This window comes from Mercurialis annua, linkage group LG3 (genome assembly GCF_937616625.2).
Source record: "Mercurialis annua linkage group LG3, ddMerAnnu1.2, whole genome shotgun sequence".
Taxonomy (NCBI): Eukaryota; Viridiplantae; Streptophyta; class Magnoliopsida; order Malpighiales; family Euphorbiaceae; genus Mercurialis; species Mercurialis annua.
The window spans coordinates 72,124,680-72,150,314 of record NC_065572.1 but is presented as its reverse complement, the minus strand read 5'-3'; the positions used below and the strand labels follow the sequence as shown (position 1 = coordinate 72,150,314).

The 25,635-nt window shown below is 32.8% G+C and overlaps 5 protein-coding genes across 9 annotated transcripts; 2 read left to right on the top strand and 3 right to left on the bottom strand.

The window, feature by feature from the left end:
- Positions 1–90: 90 nt before the first annotated feature.
- On the bottom strand, positions 91–4,271 carry LOC126673182 (protein TPX2-like). 3 transcript variants are annotated; one of them, XM_050367191.2, is made up of 16 exons: positions 3,669–4,271; positions 3,426–3,578; positions 2,977–3,115; positions 2,777–2,882; positions 2,554–2,604; positions 2,211–2,389; positions 1,845–1,923; positions 1,653–1,715; positions 1,487–1,537; positions 1,312–1,370; positions 1,146–1,221; positions 978–1,043; positions 820–885; positions 661–705; positions 476–564; positions 91–287 (listed from the first exon to the last, which is right to left on the bottom strand). In XM_050367191.2, exons 1-16 carry the CDS (start codon positions 3,835–3,837, stop codon positions 269–271), a joined length of 1,410 nt encoding a protein of 469 aa, XP_050223148.1. In that variant the 5' UTR covers positions 3,838–4,271; the 3' UTR covers positions 91–268. The 3 variants fall into 3 exon arrangements, with proteins under 3 accessions (XP_050223148.1, XP_050223147.1, XP_050223149.2); XM_050367190.2 differs by having other exon boundaries at positions 1,146–1,233; positions 3,669–4,270; XM_050367192.2 differs by having other exon boundaries at positions 1,146–1,233; positions 3,701–3,799.
- A 7,116-nt stretch (positions 4,272–11,387) lies between these two features.
- Positions 11,388–17,278, top strand: LOC126674210 (probable aminotransferase ACS12). Of its 3 annotated transcripts, none has more exons than XR_008790308.1 (5): positions 11,388–11,996; positions 12,096–12,230; positions 12,996–13,156; positions 13,245–15,993; positions 16,152–17,278. XR_008790308.1 is itself a non-coding variant. In XM_050368624.2 (4 exons), the coding sequence occupies exons 1-4, from the start codon at positions 11,541–11,543 to the stop codon at positions 14,098–14,100; spliced, it is 1,608 nt and encodes a 535-aa protein (XP_050224581.1). In that variant the 5' UTR covers positions 11,388–11,540; the 3' UTR covers positions 14,101–17,278. The 3 variants fall into 3 exon arrangements, 1 of the variants encoding a protein (XP_050224581.1); XR_008790307.1 differs by having other exon boundaries at positions 13,245–16,053; XM_050368624.2 differs by having other exon boundaries at positions 13,245–17,278.
- On the bottom strand, positions 14,199–15,497 carry LOC126674211 (uncharacterized). The gene is made up of 2 exons (XM_050368626.2): positions 14,694–15,497; positions 14,199–14,476 (listed from the first exon to the last, which is right to left on the bottom strand). The coding sequence occupies exons 1-2, from the start codon at positions 15,495–15,497 to the stop codon at positions 14,369–14,371; spliced, it is 912 nt and encodes a 303-aa protein (XP_050224583.1). The 3' UTR covers positions 14,199–14,368.
- On the top strand, positions 15,861–16,400 carry LOC126672960 (putative zinc finger A20 and AN1 domain-containing stress-associated protein 8). The gene has a single exon (XM_050366905.1). The coding sequence runs from the start codon at positions 15,861–15,863 to the stop codon at positions 16,398–16,400; it is 540 nt and encodes a 179-aa protein (XP_050222862.1).
- Positions 17,279–18,719: 1,441 nt separating the features above from the next.
- LOC126673830 (uncharacterized) lies at positions 18,720–24,911 on the bottom strand. The gene is made up of 11 exons (XM_050368131.2): positions 24,745–24,911; positions 23,665–24,002; positions 23,418–23,561; positions 21,888–22,103; positions 21,571–21,753; positions 21,013–21,234; positions 20,497–20,613; positions 20,266–20,409; positions 19,786–19,887; positions 19,264–19,332; positions 18,720–19,190 (listed from the first exon to the last, which is right to left on the bottom strand). Exons 2-11 carry the CDS (start codon positions 23,878–23,880, stop codon positions 18,957–18,959), a joined length of 1,647 nt encoding a protein of 548 aa, XP_050224088.1. The 5' UTR covers positions 23,881–24,002; positions 24,745–24,911; the 3' UTR covers positions 18,720–18,956.
- Between the last annotated feature and the right edge of the window lie 724 nt (positions 24,912–25,635).

The following is a 25,635-nucleotide window of genomic DNA, read 5'->3' as shown; positions in this document are numbered from 1 at the left end:
ATCAACTCATAGTGAGGATTACAGAATCCTTTAAATGATAGATATCGGTAGGGAAAAAAAAAAAGATAGTTTAATAAATAAAAGCCGACGGGAACAAAAAAATTGGACGTTCTGTACATTAATCTTCACAATTTCTACTATTAGGGAACTACTATCTTTACATGTATGAATACATGTTTCCTCTGAAAGCTAGTTGAGAAATACAAACCAACCTATAGGCATTATCTATATGGCTCATATACATATTCTGCACTACCACTCTTGACTATCAACGTATATCCAAGCTCCTGCCACCATACAAATTCCATTATCTTATTGTAAATTACTTGACCAATTGGTATTGTATCTTGATGAATAAAGAAATGAAGAGAAACATTGTAAGAATTTCGCCATAGTTTTTTCTACTTTTTAATTCAGGTATAGCACCATGGCACTGTGATTAAATTTATTACTATAGACTACATTCGATGGCTACCTGTTGATTTGTGGTACCATCATTGTTCGGTCGCTACCACATTGAAAATGATTGCCACCGAGCCTTGGGGATTTGATGACATTTCTCATCTATAATATGAATATTACGCGATTGTTATTCTTTTGAGCACGAAAATTATGTGAACGTAAATAATGAGACATGCTTGGGGGCCAACACCATCATACCTCTTGTTCTAGATGGACAGATCCTGGCGTGTTCTCCTTTAAGCCCTTAAAACAAACAATCAAAGTGTTCGTGTATTTAGTAAAACCAATACCAACGCAACATATAACTGATCAAAATAACCTCTATGCTCTATAGGCCAAAATTCATATGGAACTCACCTTAGAATGTGAAGGCATTTTTAGTCGAGACTTTGTGTTAAATTGAACTTCGGATGTCAAAGAGAGCTGGACGCCATATCGAAGAATAAGGCATTAAATATATGTAAAGAGTACTTATGCATAATGAAAATTGTTTGAAAAAATTAACAGAAGCCCACCTTACTAAATGAATCTATTATTGGTGTCTCGTCTGGAAATCTTTTATCAGCTGTAGAATTAGATTCCTACACAAGTATATCGAATGAGATTAGAGCAACCGAGTTAATCAAATGATGATATACAAGCAGAACAAATCACTGATGGACCTTACAAAATATGCATATCACCTTTTTATTTAGACATGAAGTTCTAATTCTATCTAGTGCTTCCCCTTTCTCCTTAAAGCCAGCAACAGGGATTACTCTGCCCAAAAAACTGCAACCTCTTTAAGGAACTAATTGTAATTGACTGAAAGTATAATTTATCACAGAACAGTCAGATTGCAAGAATTACCTTGTAGAGCTTGTACTTTCACTCCGGGGACTGGAGCAAGAATTTTGCGCATTCCTTTCCTGAATGAGCAAATTACTAGCTTAGAACAATTTAATATATATCTTATATCAAAATGAGTCTAGGCAGCTCAATCATCAAAGAGGTCAGATGATAAACATCGGTGCTAATCACTTACATTAATAAACTGGTGTTGCATCGCCCTTTCTGATGTTCTCAGATGAAACACCTATAATCACGAGTGAAACATAATATAGTAAATAAAATCATGACATAAACTTGTCCACTCAATCTATTTCTGAAAAGAAGTGCATAAGCCACATTAACACATGCGTATTAGTTACCTGAAACTCTGGAAGTTGCGGAGTGCTCTTTTTATGAAGCGGAAATGAAGGGGCTTCGAGAATCTGGAAGCGCAATGGACATAAAAAAAACAATGTCAATTGTCATCTTCTATTTTAAAGCACTGCCTCATAAAACTGACAGCTATTAGAACCAGAAGGAAAAAAAACTCAGTTGTAACTGAAAGTACCAACTTTTCTATTCAAGGGCCTTGCTCTGAAAATACAAGCATTTGAATTTTCAGCTTCAACTGGCTCCAAATTGTTCTTGGTCCTGGATTTTCAGAAAACATAGCATATTAAGCAATTTTATTGTGCAAGCCTGCTAGTCGTCTGTTTGGAATAGAAGTTGAAACTACTTCAAAAGAAAACACAATTATAGATGTTGCCTCGCATCACTTTGAGCTGCATAGTTCATAGTAAATATCGCTAATAAAATTTAGCTTAAAAACATATTGTAAAGGCCTGCCAAAGACACCCCATGCAGGAAGGAAGAAAGGATAAAGAAAGAAACACCACTCTATACAGTATATATTGATATGAAGAAGAAGCGAAAGCTACCTATGTCTTTCTGCCCTAAATGCTGTTTCTAAATTTGGTTCTTTGGGAACTGTAAATTTAGATTTAGCAAGTGTTGTGGTAACATCAGGTTTTGCAAGTGTTGTGGTAGCATCAGGCTTAGCAAGTGTTGTGGTAACATCAGGTTTAGCTAGTGTTGTGTTAAGATCAGTAAGTCCAACCTGTAAGACAAATCAAAGTTGTTTAAGAAATTGTGAATACAATGAACAAAACCAGAACCAGCCTACTGCAGAAGAAAATCTCTGTAACTGGGGAAATGATCAACACATATTTTGGATATACCGGCGCTATATGAAGAACAAGTTAAAGCTAATTATGAGCTGACCTTTTTAGGTTCCTTGTGTAGAAAATTAGCTTGATGCTTAAGAAGAGCCACCTGAATTACAAAATAAATCACTATTAGAATTCTCACATGGTACAAGCAAAAACTGATCATTTTATTAAGTAGAGTGCAAGTTAAAAAGATATCATTCTGCTATGGATAGTGAGTCAATATATTTGTAAGAACTTCCGCATAAATAAATAGGCAAAAATAAAAATGAATCCACCTTGGATAGATAGCCAGCCTCAAGTTTTTGCCTTTTGGTAGCCCGAACTCCATTAACAGAACTATTCCGCGGACTGTTATTCTCAATTTTTACTTGCTTCTGAGATCTATTATAAGTCAAGAATAGAACAACAAATCCGTGACTGAATATAGTTGAAAAAAATTAATCTGATAGTGATTCTTCAATGAAGCAAAATGCACCTTCTGAATAACCGATTACAATGAATCTGCGGAAGGTGATTCAGCTTCGCCAACTGACTTGCTGTAGGATTCATAAAACTCGAATATTTTGATAAAGGTGACTTGCTGAATGATCTGGCTGGACTACTTGATTCCGATCCTTCAGAAATAAACAAGATAAACTGTAAATGAATGAATCCATACAATTTCACTATTTGTTCAAAATTAAACAAAATGCTTAATCAAATCGTAGAATGTAATACACTCCCTCCGCATTTGGAAAAAAAAATTATCTGTTGAAAGAATACAATTACACAAATAAAATGATAGTCATAAAATGTCGGCAAGTTTTAAGATAGAGTTAACTTAGTAAAAGTATTTATAATTTAAAATATAATAATATTTTTTTTCAATTCTCATGTCAAAGCCAAATGCAATAAATATTATGAAACGGAAAGAGCAGTAATTACCGGGCGAAGTTACTTCATCAGAGTTGACACTGCGACTCATGTTGGCGCTGCTGGTTCGATTTATAGTTTGATAAGCTCCTCCACACATGAACGGAGCTCTTCCAGTTTTAACAGGAGCAACACTCGGCTCCCAATTGAACTTGATTATTAAAGCTAAATTCAACACCAAAATAAGATGCACAGTTTCATAAAAATAAAAATAAAAATTATGACAAACAGAATAGAAAAATGCTAATGTCTTACGAGAAGGAGGATAAGATGAAGCGGTTACAAACCATCGCTGAGCTTGATAAGCCTCGAACTCAGTTTCTGGCCTGGTGAAATCATAATACTTAGCTGCATCATACTCGTAATCAAAATCAATCTCTTCGTCTCCGTACGACGATTCATTGAATAACTCATCCATTTCCATCTCTTTTTCAAAATCTCAAAACGTGATCGTTTTCGTATAAAAACGTAAACAACATGAATGAGCTCGATTTTGTCTCTGTTTTAATTCTGTTTGGCTGTCTCTCTCGTTTCCTTTTCTCCCTCGATTTTTCTCTCTTCTCTTCTCTGTATCTTATGATCGTGAATCTGTCCCTCACCGGAGAGATGAGGGAAGAGATAGAGAGAGAGGGAGGAGGAGGAGGCGGAGGACGACGGCGGAGATATTGCAGAGGATAATGAGAAGAAGTGAAATGAATGAGAGAAGGCTTAGTTATGGGGGCAAATGAATGAGAGAAACGATTTTGTATGGAGGTGAGGGGCGAGAATTGCGGGGGATACAATGAGATATAGATTGAAAGCAAACAAACTCAACTGAATTTTTCTTTGTGTAACAGAGCTGACAAGCAGGGAGGACATGCACCAGCAAACTGTAGACGTTTTATAGCTTCGTTGCTGTTTTTCCTTTTAAATTAATTTACATTTAATTTTCAAAATATCAATTATAATATGAAGTTATACAATTCTTTAAAAAATTATGAAATATATATATATATTTTTTTTTTTTTTATCAAAGGTGGAAATCGACTCTTTAGAATCTCATGTTAGTTGTTAGTTACCGAGGCGTGGTTCGAACCCACAACCTCTCGATGCACTTAGAGACGCCTTAACCATTCAGGCTAGGCCCACATTGGCAAATATATATTTTTAGCTTCTTTTTTTTCGAATCAATGTATATTATCTTTTTATTAATAATAGAATGAAATTAAAATCTAATATAATTAAAACTTAAAAATAAATATATTTATTATAAATCTTTATTTATCTGAATTTTTAAAAATTGTATACATGAATTATTATAATTAATATGTATTTTTCATATTTTATATTTTCTAATAAAGTATCCCGACTCATATATATCTTATTTGTTGCATTTTAAATATATACCATATTTAAATAAAAATTTAATTTAGTTTTATTATTAAAAGGATGTAAATATTTTATCATGAAATGTGTGTAAAAAATAATTTTTAGAAATAGTGGTCCTAATGTTCCGTGTGTATCATAAAAAATGGCAATTTATTTTCTTTTTGGTAATCGTGCCGAGGGACAAAAGGAAGGCCAAAATTGATTCACTTTATGTCTATGATGAGTTGGTATCATTTTTGGGAAAGTTTAATGAAATAGGAAAATGAATTACGTATTTTAATTTATTTTTTAAGGAAACAAATTTCATATAATGAAGCCGGCTCAACTCCAAAAATCAAATTATAAGATAATTTTACATTTAATATGTGATTTTGCCAGCAGACTTTTGCATTTGTTGGCAATATAAAGGGCCTTTGATTTAGTCCATAAATGAGAAGAAGAAAAAATAATGAAAATATTTTGAATTTTAAAACGAAGAAAAGGAAAGGTGAGGTAAGACAGACAGTGATTTGGTGAACATTGCAAAGGAACTGGGTGTTTGTCTGAGTGTGTGGAACTGGGAATATGAAATTTGGCAAAGCCTGTTTGGTGCGGACAGTTCAATCTGCTCTGTTCAAAAATACAGAACTCGTGTTTTCAAATATTCTTTTAACATACTGTTAAACAACATGCTTGTCTTTTGCTGACTCAAGTAACAACTCCTCAAAATAAAAGGTATACGCTCCTATGGATTCAAATTTGTTTTGAATAAAGCGGGAATTGCCAACAATGTGACATAGTCACAAAATAAAGAGCACCAGTATTTAAAGTTGTTAAAATTGTATATAACACAACTGTTGCGCCATATCATTCGTGTAATAACCAATTGTACATTAGTCATGTGAAAAATTGAATGATAAAAAAAATTAAAAAATTAAAAAATTTCATATCGCAAATGCTCATTGGCTTGATGTAAAAATGGTGTGACGCAACAGTTATATGGGATAAACACTAAAATTGGTGATAAACGCTAAATTTTTTTTTATCGGATTCACCAAATACGTAGAATTGATAAATTCGAATTAAATTTTAGTTGATTTATGTTAAAAGTGTGTCAACTTGTTTATGACACGAAATAAATGAATCGTGTTACAAATTGACTCGTGAATCTGTTTAATACTTATAATATATTAAAAAATGGTTACTATTTCATAAAATATAATATGTTAAATCTTTCATGTTATGATACTTTACATCTTAGGTCTTCATATTCCTTTATTCAATCTAACCCCATCCTCAACCCCTCCAGACATCTCAACAATGACCAGATCATTATTGATTACGATGGAGGGATCAATGCTCATCTCAAAGCAAGATCAGTGGCAGGCATCGCCAAAGATAATATTGGGTCTATTAAGGGGAGTTTCCTGCTTCTTTCAGAGGCATCTGGAATCCTGAAATTATATAATTCATGGTTCTTTGAGAAGCTGTACTTTGGGCAAAACAAAAAGATTGGAATAAGATGATGTTTGAGAGAGATGCCATTCAGGTCCCCAACTCAGTCAATTCATGAAACTGCTTATTGGCTTCTAGTTGGGAAATCTGCAAGGATATATGGCTTTTTTCTAACTCCTTCACTCACTACCAGTTTTGATGGACGAAGCGAGACAATAACAAAGAAGCCCACTGTTTAGTTCAATTGGAAAGGCGAAATTCCGAAGATATTCGATCTTAAATTTTTAGATTGCTTAGCGTGCTCTGTAATCTACTAGTGGAAAAAAAATACTCCTTTATTCGGCTTATTTTTTTATGTAGCATTTGATCCAATGATTTTGTCAAATTAGGTTGATTTTTTAATTTATAAATTTTGCTATTGATAAGAGCTTCCAAACAATTAAAATAAAATTCCTTGTAACTTGTAAGAATTGTGTAAGCAAAAAGAAAAAAAAACTAATAGTCAAAGTCTTAGCTTTTTTATCACAAAATTTTAACAATCCTAGATCATCACATCATTGTAATTCTTTTTATAATAGTGGTGACGTAGTTGAATAAAAAATATTCAATCATTAAATATCAGTTCTAATTAAAAATGTGATTTGTCTTTTCTTTTATCAGGAAATAAAATGCAGGCGTAGCAAATTAAATTAATTTGCACAGGATCCAAATCTGATGAGTGATGCAGCTGCACAATGAAATGGAATTAAAGAGTAAAGTATTAAAGGAAAGAATAATGTTACTAATTCCCACTTTACGTGAATATTCTTTCACTTTTACTTTTTTTTATACCAGAAGTTGTCTCAAGACTAACTAATCATAAACTAATCATCTTTGTCAAAATAAAAATATAAAAAAATATAATGAAGGTTTATAATGGCCCCGCCTCATGACAAATCATTTTCATTACCTTAGCTTCAGTTTTGCAAATCAAAATATCATTACTTTTCTTTTTGGTCCGAATATCCATAATCGATGTCTCGATTAATTTAAACTGATCTAGATAAAAGTTTATAAAACCATAAAATTCTCTCATATTGTTCCTAACTTCATAACCAATACCTCTAGAATATGGTTATTCTTTAAGAAAAACTATTGTCCTAATATTAGGGATGTAAGTGAATATAGCTCTGCTCTTTGACGTTTGGCTCAATAAAAGTTCAATTCGTGTTTTAAAACGAACCAAATTCGAATTTTATTTGATGTTCACTTATTTGAATGAGTAAATCATGAATATAATTATGTTCGACTTGATAAACCCTGTATAATGGGATGAAGGAGATATTTTGTGTTGTTTTTTGTGCTGCATTTCTTCTTGGGGTGCAAGTAATGGGCTGTGATCAGAGTGTTATGAACTTATGAACCGTTATTACTCGTAAAAATTACAAAAAAAATCCAAAAAACGGAAAAAGTTAACAAAAATACGTACTTTTCATAAATTTTACATTTCACACTTAAAAAGTTTACAAAAATATAAAATAGGTTTTCATTTTTTACGTACTGTATCAAAGATGTATTATAGATAAATCGATAATGTATTTTTTTATAGTAAAAAAAAGTACATAAATTATGTATATTTTTTTGATTTTTAGGTACAGTCGATTTTTTTTGACTAAGTATGTATTTTTGTAAATTAAATGATTTTTTAGGATAGTTTTGTAAGTATCCCTTCTTAGTCATCATATTACCTATAATTTTGTTTTTGAAAACTCTTTGCTTATAAGTTTTAAACGCCGGGAGAATCAGGATTTTTTTATAAGACGGTTAAAATTATTATTAAAATTTATAAAATAAAATAAAATCATAAAATATAAATTTTGAGATAGACATATAGTATGAATTTTAAGCGGATAAAATTATTCTATTTAGTTATATTTTAATATTTTTTTAACTGTATTCATCCTAGGTCCGTTTCTGGTTTCATATCTGATACTTATAATTTCTCTTTTAAAAGATACATAATAAATAGAGAAAATTACAAAAAAAGACCAAAAATTAGTCCAGTTATCACGCGCTACTTTTTTACTTGTTAAGTTTACATCACTGTCGTTTTTCATCAATTTTTTTCAATTACCGCGCTTTTCTTCATGAACTGACACATGACCTTCTGTCCATCATCTTCCTCAAATGGCAATCTTTCAAACACTGCATTACCAAAAGATACTGCCATAATCACCACTGGACCAAACGCCGACAAAGGACCCACAACTAGGGGTGAGCATCGGTCGGTTCGGTTCGGTTCGGTGGGAAAATTTTCGGTTTTTTCGGTTTTCGGTTTGGAAATTTCCCAAACCGAACCGAACCGAACTTTTAGTTTGGAAGTAAAAAAACCGAACCGAATTAAACCGAAATATTTCGGTTCGGTTCGGTTCGGTTAAAACCGAATCTAATTATTTTTTTAATTTTTTTAATTTTTTTATTAAAATATATTCAAATATTAAATAATTAGAGTCTAATATACTTTCATATATGTTTAAATAACAATTATTAATTCATATATCAACAATAATAAAGATATAAATACAAAAACCATATAAATATAAGTATATATGTATATTATTTTTAAAAAAGTTATATATTTTATATTAAACTTCGGTTCATTCGGTTTTTTCGGTTTTTCGGTTTTCAAAACACCCAAACCGAACCGAACACCGAACTCCGAACTTTACCTAAAGTAGGAACCGAACCAAACCGTTTTCACCGAAAAACCGAACCAAACAACAAAGTTCGGTTCGGTTCGGTTCGGTTTTTCGGTCTGGTTCGGTTCTTGCTCAGCCCTACCCACAACGCTCCCTCCAACTACGTGCCCTTGACCGCTGACGAGATATATCGTCAACCCAGACGTATCTCTTCTGGTTCAGGTTGGTTATTGATCGTCGTACTCCTCTTGCCGGTAACGAATTCGTCGACGAAGAGCTTCTGCCGGTAATGAAGTTGCCGCCGTGAAAAGACTACTGCCCTGCTGTTGCTGTTCGTCGAAGCCGCTATCGGTGAGAAGACCACTGCCGTCTTCGCTGTTGATCGCCGCTGCTTGACTCCCCCGCTATTGCTGCTTCACTGTTTATTTAAAAAATTGTTGCTAATCTACCATTTTCTCGATTGATGAAAAAGAACCACCAACGTAATCAAACATACAATAAAGAATATGAAAAAGTATATTTAATAAACCATTGTTAAATATTGTCAAATATTATAAAATAGATACATTTATGATAAATATTTGACACATTTATTATAATTAATATAATAGATATATTTCAGATATATAATTTATACATGATATACACATGTTTGATACATTAATAGAATAACCGACTAATTCGATTGGTTCATTTATATATTTTGAAGATTTTAATTGGTTTGATTAATATTATTTAAATAATATTTATACATATTTGATATATCTTTGATACATTATTGTACTAATATAGCAAATACATTGTCGATACATATTTAATACATCTCCGATACATTTATTATCGGTTTTGTAATTTTTATTATAAATAGATGATTTTTAAAATTTTATATTATGAATATATTTTTAATAGTTGATACATTTATTATAATTAATATGATAGAGCCGTCTTTGAAAAGTATCAACAATGGCGGTGGTAGAATTTGATTTATTATTTGGTTTTATTTACTTAATTTATACTTGGAGATTTGGAATATGCTACTTTAGATTTTAAATGTAATTTGGATTTCGTAACTATTTAACGGATACATCTCCGATACATATATGATACATATTCGATGATAAATAAATTTTTATTATATAATTTATACATGATAAATGCATTTTTTAAAATGTTCTTATTGGATACATCACAAATACATAATTTATACATGATATGTACTTTTTTACCACGTAATTTGTACATGATAGACACATTTTAAAAATGTACTTAATATATACATATCTGATACATAATTTATACATATATAAATACTATGTCTATCATGTATTAATAATGTATCTAATAAGTAATTCATAAATTATTATTTTTTTCTTAGAAATGTATGCATCTTTTTACTAAATTTTTACACTATAGATACATTTTTTAAATATACTTAAACGATACATCGCTGATACATAATTTATACATGATAGATATATTTTTTAAATGTATTAAATTGATATATCGTTTATACATAATTTATACATGATAGTTACATTTTTTACCACATTATTTGTACATAATATTTATATTTCTTAAATATAATTAATAGATATATCTTTAATACATAATTATATATATTAAAAAATTTATTTATGCATCAGACCCGTGTTCGGTTGGTATCAACAATGTATCCGATAATTTATTTATAAAATTGTATCATTTGTGTATTTTTTATTTTTAAAATTTAATATATTTATATTTATATTTTTAAAATTAAAATTAATATTTATATTTTTAAAAGTTATATATAATAGATAAAATTTTGATATAATTTAAATAAGTAAATATATAAATAAATTAGTTTGTGTTTTAAAACAAAGAAAGAAAAAGTAAAGGAATACTAACCCTTAAATAGATAGATAAATTAGTTGTGTTTTAAAATAGAGACAAAAAAGATAAAGGAATACTGACGCGCGGGTCGGTTGAAGCTGGTGCACTGTTCACGTGGTGAATGAAATTTTTGTAAAAAAGGTAGCACGGACCGAAATGTTTCTCTGAAAAAATGCACCGCATGAAAAATAGGGGGCTTTTTAAAATATTTTTGTAATTTACTCTAATAAATAAGTAGAATATATAGTATAGAATAGATAAAATTATAGCTTAATCACCCCCAATAATGCTCTATTTTTTGAATTTTTTTTCTGTGGTTTGATCTTTTAAAATCATTAATTTTAGCACATTTTTAAATGTTATTTTAAAATGTAATCATTCATTTGAATTAGAGTGAAATTTTCTTTCAAACATATCGTTTATATTACTCTGTATTGTTTCAATTTATAATTTTATGATAATCGGATTAACTGATCTACTAAAAATACTTAACGCTTAATTTCACCATTTAATCCAGTTTTGACGAACAATGAATGAAGTACTGAACATCCCTAAACATTAGGCAAGAATCTTTATTTCCTTTTAATCTTAATTTTTTTGACTCATAAACTTTTATCTTTTGACTGAATAACCACAAGAAACAAAAATTAATCCAATCTTCCCTCCAACGAACGGCTCTCCCAACACACAATCCCCCCCTCCACTCCCCCAACTATCCACCCAACCCAGCTATCCACAACTCTCTAAATCCCGGCGGTTTACTCCGTCACAACCAATGACCCAAACCCGAACCCGAAACCAATCCACCGAATCCGACACCTCGTCCCAGCAGAAACCGTCAGGAGCTAACGGAATGAGACTGATAGTGCCACTCCAAGGTGTAGTTCAAGGCAGAGGAGGCCTAATTTTAGGCTCTCTAATACCTTGCGCTCTGTTCTATTTTTTTCAGCTTTACTTGAAACGACACCGTTCTCCGAATTCTCCTCCATCGAATCCTCCGTCTCCTTCTTCTTCGTCTCCACATCTCGCGGAGATCCCGAGGACGTCCTCCCGGTCTAATTTATCGACTCGCGGCTCGTTTGGACCGGTTCGGTTATCGAACCGAGGGATGTCTGTTGCAAAACCTAATGATTCGCCGTATTATATTGGGTTGGATAAAGTTTTAGATAATCCGTATGATAGAATGTGTACTCCTGATGGGATTATACAGCTTGGATTGTCTGAGAACAGAGTGAGTTGGGTTTTTTTTTTGTGTAGTTTTGAGTATTTAGTGATTTTTGTTTGGTTTGGTTGTGTTTTGATGGAGTGTTATTGTGTTTGGTGGAGGCAGTTATGTTTAGATTTGATTCAGAAATGGATGGCCGAGAATGTGTCGCGTTCCTTAATTGGAAATGATGAAGATAATCTCAATATCAATGGCATTGCGACGTACCAGCCGTTTGATGGATTGATGGAGTTGAAAGTGGTAAAACTGAAGAACATTGCTTCTTGTTATTTATTTAATTTAGCATCAACAGGACAATTACAGTAGTGACACTTCTTTTTATATCATAATCAACTAGTTTAGAATCATCGTAATGGTTGAAGAGTTATATTACATGCTTATTTTGTACTACAAAGTTTAAGGAAATTGGGAAAATATTCATGTTCGTCGAACATATTAGTATGAAGAGACTTGCATCAACTAGAATCTATACCTTATGCATTGTTATCCTCATGTAAATATGAAAAGCATGTACGGATGTTTTATGTTTTTCTTTTACATGATGAAGTCATGTGAATTTTGGTTATAAGAGTTTGATTGTCTAGAGAGAAAATAGAGAAGGATAGAGATGGCTGGCCTAATTGGATCCTGTGAATTTTGGAGCAGATATTGAAATAAAATTTAATGAGGAACTTAAGTTGCACTTTTTATCTCTACTTCGTTGTTCAGATTTAATTCTCTGTTTTAATTATGGTATTTGGCATTTCAGACATATTTGTATGCTGGGAAGAGCATATAATGGCTTCAACGATACCGTTGGGTCCTTAATGATTTATGACAATATTTAGTAGGTGCTTGTCATGTAAGGGACTCGGCAACAATCATGTTTGGTTGTTCTTTGTAAATAATGTGTACTAGAAATGAGTTCATTTCATCTGTGCAAATACCACTGGATCTGGTGTAGTAAAATGACTTTACTTTATGTTTTTTTACTATTAATTACTATTTACTTTATTGATTTTGCAGGCTATTGCGCAGTTCATGTCTCGAGTCATGGGAAAAGTGATCGCATTTGATCCATTACAGTTAGTATTAACTGCTGGTGCTACTCCTGCTGTTGAGATCTTATGTTTTTGCTTGGCAGACCATGGAAATGCACTGCTCGTGCCAACACCATATTATCCTGGGTAATTTCTATTCAAATGAGGAAATGATTATTTCGTTTAGGTCTAATTTAGGAGTCAGATTTTGACATTTATTAGGTACATTCTGCAGATTTGATAGAGATATAAAATCGCGAACCGGAGTGGAGCTAATACCTGTTCATTGTCGAAGTACAGATAATTTCATATTAAGTGTTACTGCTCTTGAACAAGCATATAATCAGGCAAGAAAACGAGGATTAAAGGTTCGTGGAATACTGATTACAAACCCTTCAAATCCTGTTGGCAATCTATTGCCACGGGAAACACTCTATGAGATACTAGACTTTGCCCAAGAGAAAAATATCCACATTATTTCTGATGAAATATTTGCTGGGTCTGTGTATGGATCTGATGAATTTGTGAGCATGGCACAAATTGCCGAGGAAGAAGAATTTGACAAGAGCCGTGTTCATATTATATACGGGCTCTCCAAGGATCTCTCACTTCCAGGATTTAGGGTGGGAGCTATCTATTCCTACAACGAAAGTGTTTTGACTGCTGCTAAAAGGTTAACTAGATTTTCTTCTATTTCTGCTCCTAGTCAGATGCTGCTTGTTTCAATGCTTTCTGATACAAGATTCATGGAGGAATATATTGAAACTAATAGAAGAAGGATTCAGAAAATGAATCACTTATTTGTTGAAGGTCTTAAGCAATTAGGAATCAAGTGTGTGAAAAGTACTGCAGGTCTTTATTGTTGGGTGAATATGAGTGGACTGATCCCCTCTTACAGTGAAAAGGGAGAACTTGACTTATGGGATAAGCTGTTGAATATTGCTAAAATCAATGCAACGCCAGGATCAGCCTGCCATTGCATAGAACCAGGATGGTTTCGGTGTTGTTTCACTACTTTAACTGAAGAAGATATCCCTATAGTCATAGAACGGATACGGAAAGTTACAGAAACTTGTAAATCTCCTGGATGAAACACTACGAAACTCAATTTGGTCAATTTGTTCAGCCTTGGTTGTCTTAGTGTTGTCAGATAAATTATTTTGCTACAATCCACGGTTCAGATACCGAGTTAGTGAAAACTTCAAATTCAGATTTCTTGGCATTCTATTAGTGTTATGTGAACACAATTTGGAAATTTGGCAACGCTTACAATCTCGACTAAGTGAAAGTTAAAAGAAATTGGTAGAAGCTTCACACAGAAAGGTAAATACAGGGTGATCCTGAACCATAATACTGACCCTATACAAGTTTCAGCCTTGCAATGTGCCTTTTCCTTTGAAATCCTTCAATCATTGTGATACCAGTTCCAAAGATGCAGCAGCCAAAAGGTTTTGTATTCATAAATTCCTGCCATATTAGCAATCGAGCAAGAGTAATTTTGTTCGTGTCATGCAGAAAAAATAGCAGATTACTAATAAAATTATTTGTTTATTCAATATCTATCTGTATGTGCTTTTTAATGGTTTTCCTATTTTATTATTGGTACCTGTTTATGAGCAGCCTAGTGTCAGAAATCAGTCTTAGATGAAAGTAAGTATAAAAGAAACAGGAACTGGAAATTTACCCTTGATGGATACTTTTTTGCCAGTTGAGTGGCTTTTCTCTGGCAACTCCTCCTCCGGCTCATCATTATCAACTCTCCAAGCGTTGGTGCTTTTTTTGCCTTGATAATGCTAACACCTTCATAATCAGAATTGCTGTGTTGTAGCTTTGGTGGAGTGCGGGATCCATTTTCGGAGTCTTCAAGAGTCTCGTGTAAACCAGACTTGGGTGGATGTAATGGAAAGAGACATTCCAAGAAAGAAGACCCTGTAAGGCTTGAAACTCCAGTGGCATAGCTACTGGTGCTGCTGTCAGATTCTGAACCAGGCGAGGCAGGTGTTTCTAACAGGTCACCGATATCATCTGTCAAAAGAGATTCTTCAACTGGAACGGCAGCAGAAACAGCAAATGTTGATACCAGGCAATTCGCCAAGAGAGAAGAAGGTGCTGTACTGTCCGAATCGTCAGTTTCGAAACCGAACGATTCCATTTCGAGGTCAAAGCTGTCACTGTGGAATTGAGAATACATGGGAGGTGGTGGTAGTAAAGCTAAAACCGGTGATTCAATGACCGGCTTTGACTCTGAGAAACAAGATAATGGCTTTCCAGGCTTTTCCTCCCAGTTGAATGGAACTGAGGCAATAAGCTTGACAGGAGGGGGCGGAGGTGGTAGAGCTAAGAGCTCTTCAGTAACTGAAGAAACCACAACCATAGGACTCCAGTCTTTTTTAGCAATCCCTGGCATTTCCTCCCATAGAAACGGAACCGACGGTGGTTGCCGGATGAGCTTGCTTTTCGAGTACTCAATCACTTCATTCCCAGCCATTTTTAAAACCAAGCCAGAGTCGGTCAATATCCCCTCAATGAATTACATATATATAGTGAGATAAGCATTATTGCACTTAGCCATTTTCCCCATAAAAGAAGATTAGACCCACCTGCTCTGTCTACTGAATTTCAGTGAAGTAGTTAGTTGCTAACTATTTGTTGGATTCGGTAACTACAAGGCCCACACGAATTAATGAGGAAAACGTAGTCGGACTCAATCGCTATCCAGGCCCATCAATCTCAGGCCAAAAATTTCTTTACCTTTTAGTTTAAACTTTCTGAATACGTTTCTATTTTTCCCCAATTCCACAAAACCTAATCAAGAAATCATTCGATCAATACCTGCAAAAGAACGCAAGAAATGGAGTCACGTAAGCGCGTGGATCCACCTTCTTGCATCCATGGTAGCGACGAAGGAACAGAGATTGTATTAATGGATAAATCTTTGAAGAAAACAGAATCATCAACGCCTCTGCTCTCTTCCTTCTCCGGCGGTGAGACTTATACTGTTAATAACATTTCTCATGCTATGTTCGGTGCTAATCCTAAATTCGGTGCGTCTTCGAGCATTACTAGGAAGTTTTCTTTTTCTACTAATAACAACAATTTCAATAACGCTGCTTCTTGTTCTGGTTCAATTTTTAAATTCAAGACTTTGCCGGAGACTAGTGTTTGTAATTTCACTTTCGGTACTGGAACTGTTACGAATAAGAGGTGCAATTGCTGCAAGAAACGGATTGGATTAACGGGATTTGCGTGCAAATGTGGCCATTTGTTTTGTGGAAATCATCGGTATCCGGAGGAACACAAGTGCACCTTCGATTATAAGGCGTTTGGACGTGAGGTTTTACGGAAGCAAAATCCAGGTTTGCAGGGTGATAAATTGCATAATAAAATTTAATTAGGGTTTCTCGAGTCATTTCTAGGTTGATTTAGGTTGTAATTGCATTTTGTAGGAGCACTCACACACGCACAATTTATATACATCAACATTTAGACTGTACATGTCAATAGTGTTGTATTTCATGTAAAATTGGTTCTTGAAAATTAGTTTCATGTAGAATTTACACAGTATGGCATCAATAGGTAGATAAAGTGAATTTAGATCAATGGAATTTAGGTTTAGATTTTCCAGTTGTGGTCGTGTATTTCGTTCTAGTCAATCAGTTATACTTTATTCTTGGTGTTTGGCGCAGCTTCTTTTTCCGCTCTTTAATTTGGGATCAAATTTAACATTTATCATTCTTCAGAGCACAATACAGAATTAATCATTGATCTTTTCAAGCACCGGGTTATTTGATACAAAACTTTTTTTTTATTTTGGCTCTCTTACCCTCTCTTAAATTTTGGGATCTAGAATTGAATAGTGTTACGTCCTGTTTTGAAACTCAGAAGGTGGATTACTTCGTTTTCTTCATCCAATGGTGGTTACTATATAAAAAACAAAGATGATTTCATTAGAAATGATTTCTTTAGCAACTTTTAGATTACTTCGTTTTCTTCACGGTTTTTACTATAAAAAACAAAGACTAGTTCACTAGAAATGATTTATTAGCAACTTTTGGTAACTAAATCAAAGAATTGCCCAAACATCAAGAACAAAGTATTTCTAGTCGAATATTCCAGTCTTAGTAATTGTCTATTAGCTAGTCTTACAAACTTTACGAAGGTTGTGATATCATAATATGGCCGAAGCAAGGGATTTTCATGTAGGATTGTATCTGTTGTCCGCTGTTGTAAATACAGTAATTTCAATCAATATAATGGTTTCTTAATCAATCAAGTTTCAAGTTTTTGTTTTTTTTATTTACATAATTTATGCTGCAAAGATGTAGGAGTTGGAATTGCTGTAACATGACATAGTGCTTTATGAATAAGGTGAAGGATCTTATTTTGAACTGAGTTGGTAAAATTGGCATGAGTTGAATGTTCTCAATTTCTCATTTAGCTTTGTATCAGAGGCGGACACTAAATCTTTCAAATAAGTCCGGACTAGTTTTGTTACTAACTTGCTATGCTCCACTAAGTTGATATTGAGTCAATATGTTGGTGTTGGAATGTGATGCTAGAAATTATCAGCAGTCTGTAGTGCCCCAAAGTCTAAATTTTATAATTACATCTCAAAGGCTAAAGCATTTAGCAAAGGTTATTATTATGGCATTAAAACTGCAACTTCTTATCTAAACCTTATTCACGAAACTAGTCGTAAGTCCGTGCATTTGCAAGTAATCTAATTAATAATTATTTACAAATAACAACTAAAATTTTAAAAATTATGAACTACTAAATAAATATTTCATATATTTAAGAATTAATAAGAATTATCTATTAATAATGACTTTTAGAAATCAAATAAGTGTTTTATTATTATTTGGAACCTATAAAAATGCTATTGGTGTAAGTATTTTATTTAAGTTAGAAAACTAATGAGAATTATCTATTAATAACAACTTTTAATAATTAAATAAGTATTTTATGTAAGTTAGGAATTCATAAGAATGCTTCTTTGGTCCTCTCAATTATATAAGTACATAGATTTCTTATAATTTTTGAACTATTTGTGAAATATGAATTGTAGACATGTTAGTGTTCACCATGAACTAGGTTTAGGTAGGAAACTTCCTTAAACAAAAGAAGTAAAGAAGAATGTTGACCACACTGCAGGTTTAAGCAGGGAGCCTTTCAACAGAAAATATGCAAACATTAAATGAGTTTTATCTGAGTTGAAGTAGTAGGAAGCCAAGTTAGGCTGCTTTGCATATCTCCAAAAACATTATCATACTGAATTGCATGAAGCATCATTGTTTTAAACTACATGAGAGAGCAAAGCATTTTTGAAGCTATTCTTTTTGAGAATTGGGTGATGTTAATTTCAAAGCAATAATTGGTAGGGCAGAGTAGAAAAAATTAATTTGATAAAATATTTCTTTGTAAATTTCTGTTTATTATGTTCCTTTTAATAAAAGAATGGTGATACTTTAGTAAGGATCTCTGAAGTGATATTTCTGCATTTCAAATTCCAAATTCAAACTATAAACCACAATTTTTTAACAGATCATACATTTTAAATCTAAAAACTCTAAATTATAAATTTAAAACCATCAAACTCAAATAAAAGAAAGTTGATTTAGAGCACAATTTTTAGTCAAATCTTTTTTTTGACAACTTTGGCATTATGGTACCTGTATATACCAAACAATAACTATTGTTTGCACGAGACTTGAGTAATTGAGCAATTGAGCAATTGGGATTCCAACTTTTCTACATGGGTAGAGTGGGAATTTCTAACAAAAGAATAGTGATTTATTACGCAGAAGTTTAAAATAAAATTAAAATCTACTTTTAAATCTTAGACTTTTGATCTAATAAAATTGATGGAGGAAAATTTTAACGCAATCTACTCGGTCGCATCTTCTGTTATAACAATACCGTCTCTGGGCAACTTGTAACCATCGGTTTATAGAGCTTTCTTCCCGTTAATTAAATTCATTGTGACATCCACGGTTTTAGCCAATTCAATAGCTGCTCCAACGTAGCTATGTGGAGTCAACTCCAAAAGATGGGCCTTTGTTTCTTCTGGCAATTCCAAGCCCTGGATGAATTCTCTTAGACTTTCTTTGGTAACAGCTCTTCCCCTGGTCAGCTCTTTCAGCTTCTCGTAAGGCTCTGGTACGTCATATCGCCGCATAACCTGTACATGATTCAGAGAGTAAGGTACAAAGGAAAATAAAAGAAAAACAATTATAAGATTAAAAGGTACATACAGTTTGGATTGGTTCCGCAAGCACCTCCCATGAATTGTTCAAGTCTTCACTCAAACGACTTTCATTCACCTTAAAGAAACACATGAAAGATAATCTAGTATATATATGAATCAATCCATTAAAAGGATTAACAAATTTCGGGCTTGATACTTTAAATATCACGAATTTTAGGGTCTTTGGCAAATTTAACTCGAACTTTTAATTTTGGCAATGTCAAACACGAACTTTCAATTTTTTGTAAGTCGAAACACTGAGCAATTTTCCGTTAAAAAATTGCTGATGTGGACCCAAAACAATGTATGTTCTGATGTCCATATCAGCATTTTTTAGCGAAAAATTGTTCAGTATTTCAAATTGCAAAAAAATGAGAGTTCATGTTTTCGATTGACATAACTGAATGAAAGTTTTTTAAAATTGCAAAACATGATAAAGTTTGTGATTTTTTAACCAATTAAGTCTAGATTTAACAGTTAGTCCTGAAATATATTCAACAGATGTAGCATAAAAATAGCTGCTTCATACCTGTAGCTTTCCTATTCCCTTCAATGCACTTTTGTAGGCTAAAAGAGAATGTCCCAAACCATAGGCCATACTCCTCAAAGCAGTTGAATCAGTCAAGTCACGCTGAAAATAAAACATATAACAAAGGGTCATAGCCAAGATAGATAATTATCAAACTTGCAGAGTCAATGCCTTTGTGATCTGCCGAACAGGTATGTAGAAACTAAAGCACACACAACAAACTGGACTTTAAAACCTAACCTACAAAGAAAGAACCATGGAAAAAGTAAGCAAATAAACTAGCCAAATTTTGCACCATGCAACCTACTTTGACACACAGATCAAGCCTACATCAGCTACTTTTGTACAAGTGTTGGCCATGACCCTTTACATTGGCATATCATAGCTACGAGTGACTAGAAGCAAAGCAACAACCAGAAGGGTAGACAAGCAGGCATGGAGTATAAATATAGGTCGAAACAGAAACGGACTGCATCTTACCTGCCAACGTGAAATAGGCAACTTCTCACTGAGATGAGACAAACTTCCATTGGCGATTCCAAGGTTACCTTCACTGTTTTCAAAGTCTATAGGATTTACTTTGTGAGGCATAGTTGACGACCCAATCTCGCCAGCTTTAGTTATCTGCTCCAAATTATGAACAAAATTAAGTAGCCATTCAGTATTTAAATAAAACATTTATCAGTGTCAATCACACTCCAAAACTCCCACCTGCTTAAAGTAGGCTAAGGATATATATCCCCATAAATCTCTATCAAAATCAATCAAGATAGTGTTAAAAATGATGATTGCATGAAAAAGTCTTGCAATATAGTCGTGTGGTTCAATCTGCAAAATAAGTATAAAGACACCATTAGAAAAACAGACAATGGCGTTCTTAAAACATAAAGAGGAATATAGAAGGGGAAAGAAAAGAAGCAAACAAGAAACATGCTACGCAGTCATTCAAAGACTTCCAAATATTTCAACTACCACTTACTGCTGATGACACTCTACACAAGTAGTTCAAAAGTTTAGATCGACACATTGCCAATCCATTCAGAGCTTTAATGCAAAGAAAACATCTTATCCACTTATTAGCTTGTTCTGGATTAACAAATATGAATACACAAATTGTTTTACCATTTGCCACTTTTTCTATCTCAGATATATTTATTAGAGTAAAATTCCAATTTTTTTAACACAAAGTCTAACTATGGTATCTTTAAAAAGGGCAGAAGAACACACCTGAGTGACATATGGATTAAAGCACAACCCTAGCGATTCCACAAACTCTTTGGCAATTAAAGGCCATTTAACTTCAGGATATGCAACAAGATGTGCATTATAATTTCCAACTGCACCAGCAAATTTCCCTTTTATCTTAACTTGAGCCATTTCCTCCCGTTGTTCGCTTAACCTAGCAGCAAAAACTGCCATTTCCTTTCCCAAAGTTGTAGGCGAAGCTGACTAAATACAACAAGAAGTCACAAGTTTACAGCCACAAAAAGGTTAGCTTAGAATACACCGATTTATACACTGTAAAAGTATCAACCAATATTGAAGGCAAACTAAAATAGCCAAAATTACGAAGCCAAAGCTGACAAGATCAATAAACATGTAGTACACACTTTAGGTTGCTATTGTTGAATACAATAATATGACTCGCATGCTTAAAGATTGAGATCAGGCAGAGACTCATTTCTTACCATATAAAAAGGGTATACAATTCAGACAGAGACTTGTTGATTTCTAATAAAGGACAACACTGCATTAATAATTCAAAAACATAGTTAGCTCATTTACCTGTCCATGAGTGCGAGAAAGCATTGGAATGGATGCATAGTCTTCAGCCATGTTACATATTGCTTTAATTAATTCATCCATCACAGGAAACATGACCCTGTTCATTGAATCTTTCAGCATCAAACCATGGGCAAGATTGTTGATATCCTCGGATGTGCAAGCCAAGTGGAAAAATTCAAGCACCTGTAGGGTAAAAGAGAGACAGTTATTTAATCAGTAAATTTTTAAAATGAACAAATCAATATTGGTTAGTTAAATCAAATTGATATAAGCAAGTTGATTCCGACACATAAAACAATAAATGTATCACTAACAACCTTAGCTATCTCTGGATGTACTTGGCACTTCTTTTTCAAGAAGTATTCAACTGCTTTTACATCATGGTTTGTCACAGCTTCAATGTTTTTAATTTCCAGGGCGTCGTCCTTGCTAAACCCATCAACCAATCCTTGCAAATAAGACTGAGCTTCTTCTGTGAAATTGGGAACTTCAGTGACTTCAGGAATTTGTGAAAGCTTCAACAACCATTTGACCTGAGATAGGGATTCTACACTTAATATTAACTTTATCTTGGGTAAGAAATGGAAACATAAAACTAAAACAAGAACTCCCAAGCAACTTATCTGATAATTTCTTAACACAAGATTGAGATATTCAAAGACAGCAGATAAGAACGTTATTACTGATTTCACCTTACTTGTGAGCCTACTAATTTTTGGTTTAGTTACATGGCGTGCCTACTAATCTTTGGAATATGCTTTGATCATCAGTATTTCTGCAATAAATTGCTGACATTTTAATTGCAAAATCAATGGTTTAATTTTCTTATTTGATCATATACAGCCATTCCTAAGCATGCTTATTTATTGTGTGAGTATAAGGAATCACTGGAAAGTGGAAAATATAAGTAATTCCTAAAATCATCGTATTATAAGTACATGATATGTCTCACTTAGTGTACTAGCTTTATATATGATTACATTTTAGTTATTGAATATAATATATTTAAAGTGATTCCCAAAATTGAAGTAGGTAACAATTTCTTTGTCCAAAGCTAGCGAAACAAAGTACCCGTGATCCGTTTACTCCTCCGGAGACAAACTAAAGAAGAACCTTTAAAAGAAGACAAAATTCTGCAGAATCACCTTTTGAACATCAAAAACAAAATCAACAGTGGAGGAGGAGATTGTGAGAGTTGGCAAAAAGGAAATTCCATGCTCACTCACTCCTCCTGCTAAAGAAACATAGCAAAGAAGACACTTAACTAACAAGTTGAACCACTTAAAAAGATACACTCCAACAACCCATAGTGGACGCAAGAGCAAAAATGTGAAGAACTAAAGATGCACTCTCACTGTATTTTCCTCAAAGGTTGTGAAGAGAATGATATAAGAAACATACTTGGCTAAACTACAGAAACTGGAGCTTTGCTAGCACAACTATAAGTCATTTTTTCCGCAAATATATACCTCTGATACCATCATCCTTAAACTTTTGAATACAAAACTAGTTACGAAAAAATATTGCAGAAATAGGTAATTCAAAATTCAAAATAAAAGGTTAGCATCCTATGCATTTTGAAGGAACGAACTTGTACTGAAATAAACCTTAAAAATCACTAACCCGAAATTAATACTATCAAACTATATATGTATTAAAGTGCAAAAAATTCCAGAGCTAAACTAAAAATATCAAAATCAAACTCATAACATTATGTAAAGTATGATTAGTTGGACCAAATTAAGCATAGAGAAATTACATTTATAATGAGAGCATTTGTCTTGTTCAATTTTGAGTAATTAAAAAGAAATAACCCCAAATTAAAACTAAACACAAAAGGAAAATACCTCAACAAGAACTCTATAATATATTAACCCAAATTCACTCAAATGAGGAGACAAGTCTTTCACTTTATCCCAATACCGTCCATCCAGAGGGGATAATGCCATTATATTTGATAACTCCAAATCACTTGCCGCAGTAACAGCCATCTTCATACACCAGCCAAATAATATTAAAACAAGTCAAACTTTAATTGCAAAAACAAAAATTAAGTAGAGACAAATAGACCAGAAATATAGTATAATTAATTACCTTAGAAGAGGAAGGAGAGGAGACAGCATGAGGAATGAGTCTCTTAAAGGTAGATTTGCATGAGAAATTAAAAACACGAAACGAAGGGTTATAACATATTGATTTAGGGAATTGAGGTGGTGTTGGTGGTGGTTTTAAGCTTGAGAGTTGAGTGATTGAATTGAAAACCCTAGAATTTGACTTAGAATAAATAGAAGAAAACGCTGTACACTCCATTACTGAGTGAAGATAAGCTGCAATGTTGATTGTGGAGTGCGATGGCAAACTTGTTAAAGGAATCACAATCGCACTCTTTGAACTATTTTAATTGGGATTGGGACAAAGGATTATTCTTCCCCCTGAGATCAAAAAAGGCACATTTAACTGCTTATCTAAACAGAAACCATATGTATCTAACAAACTTTAATATCAAAGTTCATCAAAAATTGCAAGTAATTGCTTATCTCCAGTCTCCAAAATTACTCTACACAATTTTTTTACGTCTATCTATCTCTTAACCATCCAAATGAACTTCCTAATTATGGTGATGAAGAAAGTATTAAAAGTCAAAATCCTATATAACAATTAGCGGTACACTTATTAAAGTGGTAACTTTATCAAAACTCTTGATGAAAATCATAGAAAGAGAGTGCTTGGCTCGAACTCGGTTCAAGCAATGAATACGAAGCTCGACCTTGTTTTCTTTTTGTAATGTTCATCGGCCCAGGATAACTCATTTTCATTCATTTAAACGCTAAACAAGCCAAAGCTCGGCGCTAAATGTGGAATTGAATGCATCCTCTAACAATTTAATTTTTATGTTATGGCAGTCTTAAAAGTGGGATTGAAGCAAGTAATTAAAATTTCTCAATAAGCAAATTAAAGTGACAATTTGTAACTTAATTATCTACTTAAGCAGGCTTATCAAAATTCAATGATTTTTTTTTGTTTACCCCACTTTTATAGTATAGTCTAAATCTTTACGTATATTTCAACTACATAGAGAATAACTAGTAATCAAATAAAACGCGAGTTAAACAAAAAACTTAAGAACAAGATAAAATTATATGAACTCAAAAAAAAAAAGAGAAAGAATTATACCAAAAGAATGCAGCAGACGGAAAAACGGCACAGCACTAGCGGAAGCGGCGGAAACGGGCGGAGAGGCGCAGCACAAGCAGCGGCGGCAGTAGTTGGCGGGGAGGCGTAGCAGTAGCAGTGTAGGGGAAGAGAATAGTGATTGTGTTCTGATAATTTTATTTAAAGAATACTAATGGTTTAAGTAGCAATTTAGCCTCTCAACTTATAATTACTGTATAATTGACACATAAATTAACTTTATAGATAAATTGGTTTTAAAGTTGATAATTGTGGTTAATTATTTTTTAACTTTTTTACAATTTATTTCCTCAACTTATAAGTTAATTGTCCTAATTGTTCCTTAACTTATAAACTAATTTGCAAATATAGAGTTAATTGAACATAACCACCCGTTTTAAAATTAATTTGTCTATAAAGTAAATTTACATATTAATTGCGTATTGCTTAAGTCGAGGGTATAATTTGATATTTAAATATTTTAAATTTAGGTAGAAGACAAAAGGAAAAGATAGTTGTGCGTATGAAATTACTTTACATAAAATAAAAAATAATTATTAATATTATATAAATTATATTATTAAATTCAAATTAATATATCTTAAAAATTTAATATATTTGATATTCGATAAAATAGTGTAATTTTAGTTAAAATCAGTTAATAAAAAATATTCAAAAACTGATGAGCAAAATAATATATACTAAATTCAAGATAATTTATTAATAATTAATAAGCGAGTCTATAAATTAATAATCAAATCTGTATACAAGCCACTTCAAGAATTTATAAACGTATCTATATACGAGCTATTAATCAAGTTCATATATGATTTGGTTTATTGCTTTTAATCGCATTTATATGCAAAATAATTTGTTACTTTATTAAACTTTTTA

Excerpts from the sequence above, each read along its gene's own strand:
- LOC126673182 (XM_050367190.2), bottom strand. The coding sequence starts at position 3,837 with ATGGAAATGGATGAGTTATTCAATGAATCGTCGTACGGAGACGAAGAG. Across the intron at positions 2,883-2,976 it reads TGTAATCGGTTATTCAGAAG|ATCTCAGAAGCAAGTAAAAA; the intron begins GTGCATTTTGCT and ends GACTTATAATAG. Across the intron at positions 1,924-2,210 it reads TTTAGGGCAGAAAGACATAG|GACCAAGAACAATTTGGAGC; the intron begins GTAGCTTTCGCT and ends CTGAAAATCCAG.
- LOC126674210 (XM_050368624.2), top strand. The coding sequence starts at position 11,541 with ATGACCCAAACCCGAACCCGAAACCAATCCACCGAATCCGACACCTCG. Across the intron at positions 12,231-12,995 it reads GATTGATGGAGTTGAAAGTG|GCTATTGCGCAGTTCATGTC; the intron begins GTAAAACTGAAG and ends TTGATTTTGCAG. Across the intron at positions 13,157-13,244 it reads CCAACACCATATTATCCTGG|ATTTGATAGAGATATAAAAT; the intron begins GTAATTTCTATT and ends TACATTCTGCAG.
- LOC126674211 (XM_050368626.2), bottom strand. The coding sequence starts at position 15,497 with ATGGCTGGGAATGAAGTGATTGAGTACTCGAAAAGCAAGCTCATCCGG. Across the intron at positions 14,477-14,693 it reads CAAAAAAGTATCCATCAAGG|GAATTTATGAATACAAAACC; the intron begins GTAAATTTCCAG and ends CTAATATGGCAG.
- LOC126672960 (XM_050366905.1), top strand. The coding sequence starts at position 15,861 with ATGGAGTCACGTAAGCGCGTGGATCCACCTTCTTGCATCCATGGTAGC.
- LOC126673830 (XM_050368131.2), bottom strand. The coding sequence starts at position 23,880 with ATGGAGTGTACAGCGTTTTCTTCTATTTATTCTAAGTCAAATTCTAGG. Across the intron at positions 21,235-21,570 it reads TTTCTCGCACTCATGGACAG|TCAGCTTCGCCTACAACTTT; the intron begins GTAAATGAGCTA and ends TGTTGTATTTAG. Across the intron at positions 19,191-19,263 it reads TTGCGGAACCAATCCAAACT|GTTATGCGGCGATATGACGT; the intron begins GTATGTACCTTT and ends AATCATGTACAG.